The 12037-nt window shown below is 47.9% G+C and overlaps 1 protein-coding gene across 2 annotated transcripts in view; it reads left to right on the forward strand.

The window, feature by feature from the left end:
- Positions 1–12037, forward strand: part of SMARCC1 (SWI/SNF related BAF chromatin remodeling complex subunit C1) — a 112806-nt gene that overhangs the window by 65781 nt on the left and 34988 nt on the right. For both annotated transcript variants that reach the window (XM_083703989.1, XM_083703988.1), the window contains exons 23-25: positions 414–528; positions 2921–3075; positions 5535–5669. In XM_083703989.1, the coding sequence (XP_083560115.1) occupies positions 414–528; positions 2921–3075; positions 5535–5669 (405 nt within the window). The remainder of the gene's footprint in view (positions 1–413; positions 529–2920; positions 3076–5534; positions 5670–12037) is intronic.

A 12037-nucleotide genomic window follows, 5' to 3' on the forward strand; every position in this document is an offset into this window, starting at 1 on the left:
ACGACTGGACTTAATGGTCAGGGGTCCCTTTACCTTTTAACACATAGAGAAACTGAAGCCAAGAGTATTCACTGAAGACTCTATAAGCTGGCTTTTCTAGTTTGGAGCTTTGGAATCGGTCAAGAGTATTTCTAAATAAGGAAACAATTGCCTTCTCCTTTTTAGGGGGTATGACATCCCTTGCTATTTCTTTTTTAAAAGTGAACACTTGGTGTTCCTAATGCACCGATGTTCTTCAGGAAAGCTATCCTTTATTTTCATGGGCTGCTGTGTCTGTACTTCTGCAGTTATCTGTTTCCTGCTCAGTAACTACGGTTGCCAAGAGGAATACCCGCCCCCCTGGAAACCTTAAAATTTCGTTTCCCTGGGCTGTTTAATTACAGTGCGCCTCCCCCACTTTTCATATGCTCTAGATTGAAAACAAAGGGGACCATGAACTTGGAGATGCAAACAAGGCACAGGAAGGAGACGAGGAGAAAAACGCAGAAAAGGAGCAAGATGGCGACGTCTCCCAGGACTCCAAGCCAGGTAGGAAGCTGCAGCTTCGCTTTCCCAGCTGCGCACAGGCTTTCAAGTGTTTTCCCTGTAGTTCCAGGCATGTCTCATAAATTAAGCTGTAACGAAGGCATACTTCCCCATAGCATGAGTTGCCAACATGGCACCCACAAGGGCTTTCCGTTTGCTCCCTTCCCGCCGCCAATGAAATTAAAGCTTGAAAAGGCTTTCTGTTATAGCCAGTAAAAAGTCGAGGCTTAACTCTCCCCTCCAGGGCTGTAACAAACGAATCCTGAAAACAGCCTGTTTCTGAACTTAAGTTAGGCTTGGGAAAGAATTCCTATTGCAGTTTGGAAGCTCCTTCCAATTCAGGGGTGATTTCTAGGGCAGAAGAGGGGGGAATTGCAGCTGGAGGGGAAAGGGTTACACCTTCCGTCCTCCGCACACGTGGACACACACATACACACACCCTTTTGCTGCTAGTAGAAAGCTTCTTCAAGTCTAATTATTGCAGAGGTGATACAACTGGGGAGGCAATAGTTAGCGCCCCTGTGACCACTGCCTCTGAAATTAGCTTGGGAAGAAATCTCTTGGCTTTAATGGAAGCCTTTTTTCAAGACTAATTGTTATGTGTGTGTATTAGCAGGGGGGTACCATCCTGGAGTTTAGAGCTGGGAAGGGAAGGTTATCTCTAGCTGCCTCAGCTGCCCTCCCCAGGAAAATACCCCGATTAGTTTAGAAGAAAAGCAAAAATATTTTTTCCCAGCCTAGTAGCTGCCAGGGGAGAGAGTGGTTGCAGTGGACAAGTGATTACGGCTGTGGCCTGTGCTCCCATCGAGATCCCCACATTTTCTCCAGTTTGCGAATGTGTCCATGGGCGAATAAACATCGACAACCCCTACCCCACCGTAACATGTCTGCTTTGGATAGAATGCAGTAGTCCATATTCAGGCTTTATCTCACAAGCCTGGCTGAGGCGCTAAATCTTTATTTGAAATCCTTTCATGCTTCAGGCAGGAATTCTTTTCATCTTGGTTGTACACTTTGGGAAACAAATGCTGAGCTGAAGCAGCCCTGCCTAATAAGAATTGGGTGTGTGATTTCCTCTTGCTAAGCCATTGGTTCAGCCTTAATCGGAAAGAATAGGTGGACAGGCTGTGCCCACTTTTTAAGTATCTTGCTGTCTTCTCTGCCTTTCAGTTGACAGAAACTCGATAATTTAAATCATGAAAACATTTATGTCCTTTAGAACAATTGAGTCTGCTTTTTTGAAATTTAAATAGTTGGGTCGGGGGATAGGTTTTTAATAATTTCTCTTACCTTTAGTGTTGATTTGCATAGTTTGGGGTGGAGGAGGTGAGCTAGCGGAGCCCTTTGCCCAATGCATCATCATTAGCCTGGTAACAAGAGAAAGGTGACAGTCAAATGATTATTTCGCAAATCATGGATAGGCCAGTATATCCAGTGAGCTGGTTCTGGGAGCTGTTAGGAAGCTGTCTCACTGCAGCAGTCCCTTGACTTTAAACTCGAAAACCAATATTTCTCTTTCTCAAATGGAAGGGGACATTCTGAATGGGTGCACTGAGCACACCAAGTCCTCCTTGGGGCGGGCCGAGCCAGAGGTGTCTATTTTCTCTGCTGCTCTAAGGAGGGCACCCAAGACGACAGCTTATCCCAACTAGTGGTGTCTTTCCGAGAGTGAAGCTGAAAGTACTTCATGGTCTTACAGTGGTGCCTCGCAAGACGAAATTAATTCGTTCCGCAAGTTTTTTCTTCTTGCGAGTTTTTTGTCTTGCGAAGCACGGTTTCCCATAGGAATGCATTGAAAATCAATTAATGCGTTCCTATGGAGACCGCTTGCCAGCTGGCGGTGCGGAGAAGGGCTTTTCTCCCCACCGCAAGCCTTCAGGACAGGTATGGGAACAGAGGGGAAGGCGCGCAGCGCTTCTCCTCTGTTCCCGGGGCTTGCGGTGGGAGGAGGGTTTTTCCTCCCCACGCCAACATTCAGAACAGCATTCTGAATGTTGGCGGTGGGGTGGAAAGCCCTCCTCCCACCGCAAGTCTTCAGGACAGCCATCCGAAGGCTGGTGGCGGGAGGAGGTCTCTCCGCCTCACCGCCAGCCTTCGGAGGAGATCCAAGGACAGTGGGGAAGACGCGCTGCGCTTCCCCGCTGTCCCGGAGATTTCCCTATGGGCTTTCGTCTTGCGAAGGAAGCCCATAGGGAAATTCTTTTTGCGAAGCGCCTCCAAAACGGAAAACCCTTTCGTCTAGCGGGTTTTCCATCTTGCGAGACTTTCGTCTTGCGGGGCACCACTGTATTTTATGCTAGAAGTTTGAGCGCTGCACAAATAATCAGGAGCGAGATGGTGGCATCAGCTGCGCTAAAGGGATGTGCAAGACTAACTAGGGAGTGTTTTTGTTTAGATGAGAAGGAAGCAGACGAGAACAAGGAGAACCTTGATGTGAGCAAAGACAAGGAGGGCGACGCTGGGAAGAAGAGAGTGGAGCACGAAATCTCCGAAGGGAACGTGGCAACGGCTGCAGCTGCTGCCCTCGCCTCGGCTGCCACCAAAGCCAAGGTTTGTCGGGCACAGATTTCCACTGCATCTGGTTTCCGGTGCTGTTCAGGGAACGCTTTTAAAATGACCCCATTGTTTGCAAAGGCACCAATAGAGCTTGTTTCTGCTTTTTCTCATGCCTTTTTAAAATGCACTTTCTGTGCTCCTCGGCTTCAGCTGTATGAATGTTATCATTAAATGAAATTTGTTTCCCTGTGAATGGGTTTGAGGCTGCCATTGTGGGCTTACTAAAAGGCGCAGTGAGAGAGCCTATCCAGAAAGTTTGTCAGCTTCTTTTTCAGCTTTTGATGGGCTATTTCTTTTGGTGGCGAGAAGATTCAAGAACTCAGCCAGGCATTCCTTTCCTCATAAGGCCATTACCAATTCCTTGGGAGGTTAGCACATTTGAAAACAGAACTTAGAAAGTGTGGCTGAAGGAAGCCCTTGTGTGGAACTTACAGAACCGGAGGAGGAATTTCCTCATTTTTCTGGCCTTCGGCACTTGGCGCAAAATAGATGTTTTTCTCCTGCTCTGGTCTCAGTTTCCCGGTTTCCAGGCTAGCGCACAGAGACCCTCTTTAGCAAAGCTCTCCCCATGATTCCCCCTGCCCGCTTCTTGGGTTCTGCTTCCTTAAAAAGAAGGGCTGTTCCTTATTTGCCTATCACTTCCATCTTGAACAGTGATATCTTCACAGAATGGTAGTATGACGCGTCTCTTGTTAAAGAATGAAACGGAAAGAAATATACCCCAACGAATGGAGAAATCAATGGCAAAATAGCACGTTCAAGAAATTTGGGGCCATCATACGTCTTAGTGGAGGGGTCCTTCCCCTTCAAGCATAGATACTCCCACAGCTTGACTTGTACCATCTCCGAGTGTTTGAGACTTACAGCCTGAGCAGAGGGCTCTTGTATAACACACGTTGCTGCAAGTGTCCCATCCATCACAAACTGATAGGTGTCATTAAAGCAAGCAATACAGAACCGAATAAGGATGAATATTCTGCAAACAGGAGGGGTGGCTCTTCTGCCTTAGCTAAGCCAAGCCTCCTTTTCTTTAAGGTGTGAGTAGAGAAAAGGTGTCTGGCTAATTTGGGAAGGGCCTGTAGCTCAGCGGTAGAAGATCTGATTTGTATGCAGAATGTCCCAAGGTTCAGTCCTTGGCGTTTTTAAGTGAGGGTTAGAGAGTTGCTACCAATCAGTGCGGTCAGTTTGAATTCCATGGAGACATAGGCATCCTCCGCTCATAAAAGAGGGAGTCGTTACTGGCAGTTTGGTGCTTTCCAAAGCTGAATCATGGGGCAACCGTGTTCTGCTTTTCTCTTCCAAGTGGAGAGGATGTTGGTGTGCTCAGGTCCTCCTGGTCAGCTTCTTACAAGTACCAGCCACTGTGGGGGCAGGATGCTAAACTAGATTGGCCATTGGCCTGATCCAGTAGGCTCTTAGTAGATGAACCAATCGCCCTCCTGGTTTGCATGAAAAATCTGGGAACTGTTGCGACCTGTTAGCCAGCCCTGCTTTGTGTCTTGGGTAAGACTCAGTCCCGTGTATCAAAATGTACTCTTAGTAGTGCCAGTTCAGCATGGCAGCTGTTCCAGAGGTTCCCATGATCATGACTTCAGTGTCAAAGCCCATCTTGAACAGTCTTTCAAGATGTGTTATAGAAACATTGGAGTAAATGAAGTTATGTACATGAGTGGAAATTTTAACATACTACTTTGTTATAGGTTGTTGTAATGGGTTAAACCACAGAGCCTAGGACTTGCTGATCGGAAGGTCGGCGGTTCAAATCCCCGCGACAGGGTGAGCTCCCGTTGCTTGGTCCCTGCTCCTGCCAACCTAGCAGTTCGAAAGCACGTCAAAGTGCAAGTAGATAAATAGGTACCGCTCCGGCGGGAAGGTAAACAGTGTTTCCGTTTGCCAGAAGCAGCTTAGTCATGCTGGCCATGTGACCCGGAAGCTGTACGCCAGCTCCCTCGGCCAGTAAAGCGAGATGAGCGCTGCAACCCCAGAGTCGGCCACAACTGGACCTAATGGTCAGGGGTCCCTTTACCTTTACCTTTAATGAGCTCCTACGTAAAGTAGTTGTACAGTTTCCATTTCAGTAGTCTACGGGTTAGTACTCCATGCGAGCGGCAGAGGAGGATATATCAGGGGCTACTTTGGCCCTCTGATAAATCTTGGCATTAAACAGATTCCCAAGCAAATACTGTAGATAGCATAAAAATAAGCTACCATTGAACCTTCAAACCTCACTTATTGCCTCATGCGGTTTCAGCACCAGCTAGTTCACATTTTCAAAGGACTTTGACGCTGTATGTTTGATAAGCCCCCTGAAATCTGAAGAGGAAAATGAACTGTTACCAGGTCAGAAGTCAGAAAAGGTTTTGTCCAAATGAAAAAGCTGGGGGGGGGGGGGGCTTTGCTATTGTTTCTCCTGCATGTGGGTAAGGTGTGTGTGTTTGTGCTTTTCCTCCCAGCATCTAGCTGCTGTTGAGGAAAGGAAGATCAAGTCTTTGGTCGCCCTCCTGGTGGAAACACAGATGAAGAAACTGGAGATCAAACTCCGTCATTTTGAGGAGCTGGAAACAATCATGGACAGAGAGAAAGAGGCGGTAAGACTGGTTGGGGAGGGGGGCATGTTTATTTTTTTATATGGTGCCCCCTGAAAGCTCAGCGGCGTTGGTACTTTGGGGGCTGTCTCAGTTTAAGCTTTTCATCAGCATTTAAATGCTGCATCTCTCCTGTTGATGATGCCTCCTTGCTTTTGGATAACGCACATCTGTACAGATCTACTCTTCATATGGTTTTGAAAGTTTCATTCCATATGCATTTATGGAGTAATTACTTATCTCAGTTCTGCGACACTGTGCTTTTTCCTGTCTGATGCAAGAAAAATTGGAGAACGGTTGGGGGCACTGAGTATCTGACGATAGTTCCTTCAAAATGGAGTGTGCTGATTTGGTTCCTAGACAGCCTTCTCCTTGGTCAGGCTGCTGCTTAAACAGGTTCTGAACACCCAGAATTCAGTTGGTTTGCCTCTTGTCACTTTCCCTTGGATCACTTGGCTTTTTGTGTATGTGTGTGTGTGTGTGTGTTGGGATATCTCATTAGCAGTTCCTTCCACCACCCCTCACAGGACTCTCAAATGCCAGCCTAATTAGATTCCCTTTAAAAGTTGCAGGAGCGTTGTCTAGGATTGGACCTTGGTGAGACTGCAAAAGGGTGTAACTCGGGGCAGAGCAAGGCTGATGCTAATGGGTGGAATCCTTGGGCACCTGCATAGGCTCTTCTTACATCCGACAGCTGTCTTGGACAGCACCTCTGCATTGCAGTAAAAGTTAGAGAGGAAGCCTATAACTAGTTAAATTGAAACATCGTGCAATAAAGCACCGTCCACCTAGGAGCTTAGCCCAGGCTTCAAAATCCAGGTCAATTGCGGTGTTTTGATTTGCTTCAAGAAGAAGTCAGAAGATGGACTGCTCTTGCCCTCTGTATGGGTAGAGCAGACCCACAGAGCAGGGGGTTGGACTAGATGGTGTTTCTTCCAACTCTGCGATTCTGTGACATACTCTTCAGCTTAGTTTCTGTGACCGCATTTGCGAACCTGGTGCCCTTTAGATGTAGGACTACGGCTCCCATCAACCCCAAATGACTGTGCTGGGTAGACTGTCCATTCTGTGTAGGGCTTGCTCTCTTTCTCACCACACAACCCCTTACATTTGCATCTTGTTTTCTTCCTGATCAAGGGGTCTGGAGGCCAAGTGAATTGGGGCCTTGGGTTTCATGCAAGGGAAGGAATAGGCAAGGAGGAGCTTGTGTTCTCTTAGGGACATCCCCCTCCATGTTGAGAGGATGTTGGCATTAATAGGTCCGCCAGGTAATTCTGCTTGACTGCTGCGGGGGCCGGCCTGGATGATGACAGCTTCCTCCCCTGGTTTGGCACTGAATGGGGAGGTTAAGAACTTAAGAAGAGCCCAGCATCCTGTTCTCACAGTGACTAACTAGGTGCCTGTGGGAAACCTGCAAGTGGGCTTGGAGCATGGTAATCATTCTGGACCAAAAACCAGCAACTGTCTGCCCCACCCCCTCTCAGGACATCCTGAGCTTCTCCCGCTTGTCATCTTGTCCTGGACTGGGAAAATTAGCAGTGGGTGCGGCAGCTGTCTGTCAGAGAGCAGGGAGAATTATTTTCCACAATTGGAACGCTTAAAGGATATGTGTTGTCCAGATTCTGACGTGTAATAACTTCTAGGTTCTTCTGCCCTCATCCTTCAGCTTTTCCCCTCCTTTAGGGCCACACTCAACTACCTAGCGGGTGTGGTTGTTGTGGTTTTTAACAGCTTAGATAGCCAGCATGAGGGCGACCCAAGCCAGGTTAGGATGGTGGACTGTGGGGGAGTCTTTAACACATTCCTCCTGATGCCATGGTGCTGATCAGAATTTGTCTATACTGACTGGCAATGACTCTCCCAAATTCCTGGCAGTACATCAGCCTTACCTGGAGATGTGGGGGTTTGAGTCTGGGTCCTTTTGCATGCAAAAACAGGTTCTCTGCCACTGCATTTTCCTGCTGGCATTTATCACCTGACGTACCAGATTGCCAAGACAGGCTGCACCTTTCTGGCTCAGCCCCGTGTGAGGAGGTGTGTTGTGTCTTCCACTCCCCCACACCAAAAAATAAAAATCTGTATCATCAGCTCCTCTCCTGAGCATCTCTGCCTTGCTCCTCCCGACCAGCTCACAGACCACGCTGCTGATTGGCAGATAAGGTAAGAGCTGTTGCTAAGGGGGAGATTCTCCCTGGGTTCCCATATCTTTAAGGAAAATCCTCTGTTGCATCAGCCATTCTCACTCCATCTTCAGGCATCTGATATTCTGTCTCTTTCCAACCAGACTTGGAAATTTCCCTCCAAAAAGCTCCCAGCGATTAAAAAAAAAAAGGCAGCTTTTAGTCTTTTCCTGTGGGTCAGTTGCCCAAAACCTCTCATACCACAATAAAGGCTGTTTCCTCGTCGTTTCGAAGTGTGGAGCCGAGGAGGGGAGTCAACAGGTTTGTGCATAATATGATCTAATTTGTAAACCGAAGCCGTTTTAGGGCTGTCAGCCCAAATTGTATTCTGAGTCAAGAGCACTTGTTAATCCAGAAATTGTGACAGAGTGTATTACGGTGTACAGTTGACAGTGACATTGGGGGGGGGGGTGCGGGTATATTCGTTCCTGATTCCTGGAGCAGCATTTTCACTTGTGTGCCTGGTGCCAAGATTAAAAATTTTCCACTTGCAAGATACCATTTTAAACAATGAAGTTACAACTTGGGTAAAGCCACCCAGTGAATATGAACCGAGACCGAATTCCAGTGCACTGTTATTTGAGAGGCTGCCCAACAGGCTGAACCTTCCCCGCCTCCCTCCCACCATTTGGAGATGCAGAGTGTGTGAGCTGAATTCAGGACCTCGTGCAGAATTTCACAACCTCAGATCCTGATTTATTTCCTACTTTCATTAAGTATCAGAAAACCCCGGGTGTTATCTGTCTTCCCACATGACACACTCTTTTTCTGGACCTTCCTCCTTCCTTTCATTGGTCATACCTTCCCAAAATAATAATACTCAATATTTTTTGGGGAAAAACAACAGCAGTTGTATAAACCAAACAGATGCAGGCGTTTGTGCTTTCTGTTTGGCATTTGCATGCGAATATCTAGTTCCACATCTGGGTATCCTTGGCTTGGCATGTAGCATTTGTGGCTTCTGCTGCAGCCTTGGGTTAGGCAGCCTGATTCTTGTCATATAAAGCCCGCTTCAAGGCAACCTTTCCCAATTACAGATCCTGAAAGCCTTGCTCACTGTCAGCCCTCCCTGGCCCAATTGGATTGCTCCCTTTGATTACTGTCACTACTTTGAGCAGAATCTTTGCTCCTGCCCAGCTTTTGCCGTCATGCGCTGAGTGCTGTGCAGAGCTTGATCTCGGTTTGATTTTTGTCTCATCATTTTCTACATGACCTCGAAAACTGGAAGCCAAAGGCTAGTGTGCTGAGATGAATTTGCAGTTAAAATGTCAATATGAGGAGGGTCCTGTCTTGGTGCTATCTTCCCAAGAAGGTTGACAAGTCTGTTCTTGACTAAACAGCTGGTGGCAGGCAACCTCCAGCCTGCGGGGACCCACCAGGCCTCCCCTTTTGACCCATGGGGCTGTCATGGCCAAGCAAGCCCTACCTGCCTACACCTGTCACCGTCGATGGCAAAGGCTGGACTTGGGCAGGAAGGACGTTGCAGGCACATCAGATCAGCTGGTTGTTTGTGCCTGCAAACCTCTTTGCGCAGTGCCTGGACAGTGCTGTCCGCACTACTTTGCCCCGGAAGCTTGGTTTCAAACTGCAGGCAAAGGCAGGTCACCTGGAGTCATTTGCACCAGGTAATTTACTTGTAGGGTGGCCCCAGCCTCCTATCAAACCTGACTTGTGGGGATGTGGGCACGTTTCCTGCCTCTGACCGAGAGGCGTTCAGGGTTTTGGGGATGAAAGGCTGCTCTGCCTCTGCTATGTCTTTATTCTATGTGCTGTGTTCTGTGTCGCCTCTCAGACTGTAGCAAACCAACCTCTTCTTAGCCTCCTCCTTCCTGCTGGCCACCAGTCACTTCATCCGCGCTTCTCCTTTCCCAGCCTCTCCTATTGTCTCCTCCATTCAACTCCTGCGGCATAAAATTTATTTTCTTACCTGCTGCATTTTTATCCCACCTTTCCCTCCAAGGAGCTCCAGGCGGCGGACATGGTTCCCCGCCCCCTCATTTAATCCCCACAACAACCCCGTGAGGTAGGTTAGGCTAAGAGGCAGGGACTGGCCCAAGCTTCATGGCTGAGTGGGGTTTTGAAACCCTGACACTCTATTCCCAACACTCTTATCCGCTGTGAAACAGTGGCTTGCTAAAATCCTCTCTCTTAAAATTCTGTTCAAGAGCTTGACTCACGTGTTTTGTACAGCACCTTGAATACGCTGCCCGCTAAATGCATGCATGCATCTGTGGCAATTGCAGTTTCTTGCTCCCCCACCCCCTGCCTGCCACAGTGATTGCACATGGCAAAACTGCTTGGAGAACAGTACGGGTAGAGGTATTGCCCAGTTGTACCCTTTTGGGGGTCGTCCCCCCCCCCCTTATGAACCCACACAGCTGCCTTTGCTTTTTGTATGACCCTTAAAGAGCTGCTGCCTGTTGCTAGCTAGCTATTTGCCCCACTAGGGAAGAATGAGGTGGCCAATTTTGGCAGCGCTATAGCTCCAAAGAGCCGTGATTTGGAAGAAGTGTATGTGTGTGTTTCCATCGCAGAGAGCTGCCACAACAATGCTGCTTTATTAAGCCTTCCTCTCGGAGCAGTTTCAGCTGTGAAATTGCCCCCCAGCTATTGAATCGCGTGTTTTTTCTACCCACACACCATTATTATCACTGGTGAATCCTTGGAAATAGGTGTCTTGTTTATCCAAGGAGAAAGGAAGGCATATTAGCAGAAATAAAATGCATCATAGTTGTTGCTTGCAGCAGAGGCCACCCCACCACCCCAAGTACTGGAATGCAGCTGTGAGCGCTCTCCCAGAAGGATGGTGCCCTGCGTGGTTGAGATGGGTTTTAAGCACATGGTGCAGTGAGAACATGGGAGTGCAGGGGAAATGCATCACGCAAGTTATCCTGTTCTAATCCTGAATATGGATTGAAATCCAGGACGCTTCCTACTTTGGGGCCGGCACCTGCCTGCCGGACACAGCACAATGGGCCCCCGCTTCTCAGAAATGAATACCTGGGGGGGCAGCATTACTGTTTCTTTATACTTAATGTTCTGACTGCCCTGTTTCAAAAAGTCTGTTTCAGAGCGGGACAGGGGGCAGAAAGGGGCAATCAAAATGGCCAAGGGTTTGGAGAACATCTTATCTATCAAGGCTAATATGTTGAGGGCTTTTTAGTCCGGGGGGGGGGGGGGAGAGATCTCCAATGGAGAATGTTATAAAACTTGTGAGAGGTATGGAAGAAGCAAATAGTCCCCCCTCCTTTCTATGATACTTGTACTTGGACACATCCAATGAAATTGGCAGCAGGTTCAGGATGGAATAAGTAGCGTTTTATAGTGTTTAAATATTTAATATGAAATGTTTTAATTGATAAAGCATTTATAGATTACCTTTCATGTTAAATAGCTCTTGTTGACACCTGTCTGTCTCAAGAGATAACTTAGGACGCCTCCAGCGCTGAAGTCAAGCTGCTGGAGAATAACAGCGCCCACTGTGGGTACAGAGACTGGTAACTCATAACTGCTGCCTCCCACATTGGGTTTTTGCTGCCTTAGCAGCCCCAAAGCGACTCCTCCGGTGCGCAAGCCTGGGCAGTGTGTCTGGAGGTCCTGGGGTGCCCAGGCTCACGGATGCAGTCCAAAAGAATGTTCCAATGAGGTGGATAGCTCAGTTGATTAGTGTGGTGATGACTACACCAAGGTTGCAAGTTCAATCCCCATAAGGGATAGCTGCATATTCCTGCATTTCGGGGCGTTGAACTAGATTATCCTCAGGATCCCATCAAACTCTAAAATTCTATCTGGTAAAGCTTTTGCGACACAATAAAAAAAGAGAATTGAAGTTCTGATTGCACAGTTTACAGAATATACCCCCTCAGGGTGAGGTGATGGCTTTAAAAGGGCATTAGTCCAGAAATGGGGGTGGTGGCGCTCAAGATCCAGTTGAGCCTCGGCGGTGTCATTTTCCATAATGGATGTGTTGGTTTAGTTCAGGAGGTGGTGGCCTGGAAAGGTTTGTGTGCCACTGCTTTAACTGAATACAGTGGTACCTTGGGTTAAGTATTTAATTCGTTCCGGAGGTCCATACTTAACCTTAAACTGTTCTTAACCTGAAGCACCACTTTAGCTAATGGGGCCTCCTGCTGCTGCCGTGCCGCCGGAGCACGATTTCTGTTCTCATCCTGAAGAAAAGTTCTTAACCTG

The sequence above is a fragment of the Podarcis gaigeae genome (assembly GCF_964106915.1).
Source record: "Podarcis gaigeae genome assembly, chromosome: 12".
NCBI classification, from domain to species: Eukaryota; Metazoa; Chordata; class Lepidosauria; order Squamata; family Lacertidae; genus Podarcis; species Podarcis gaigeae.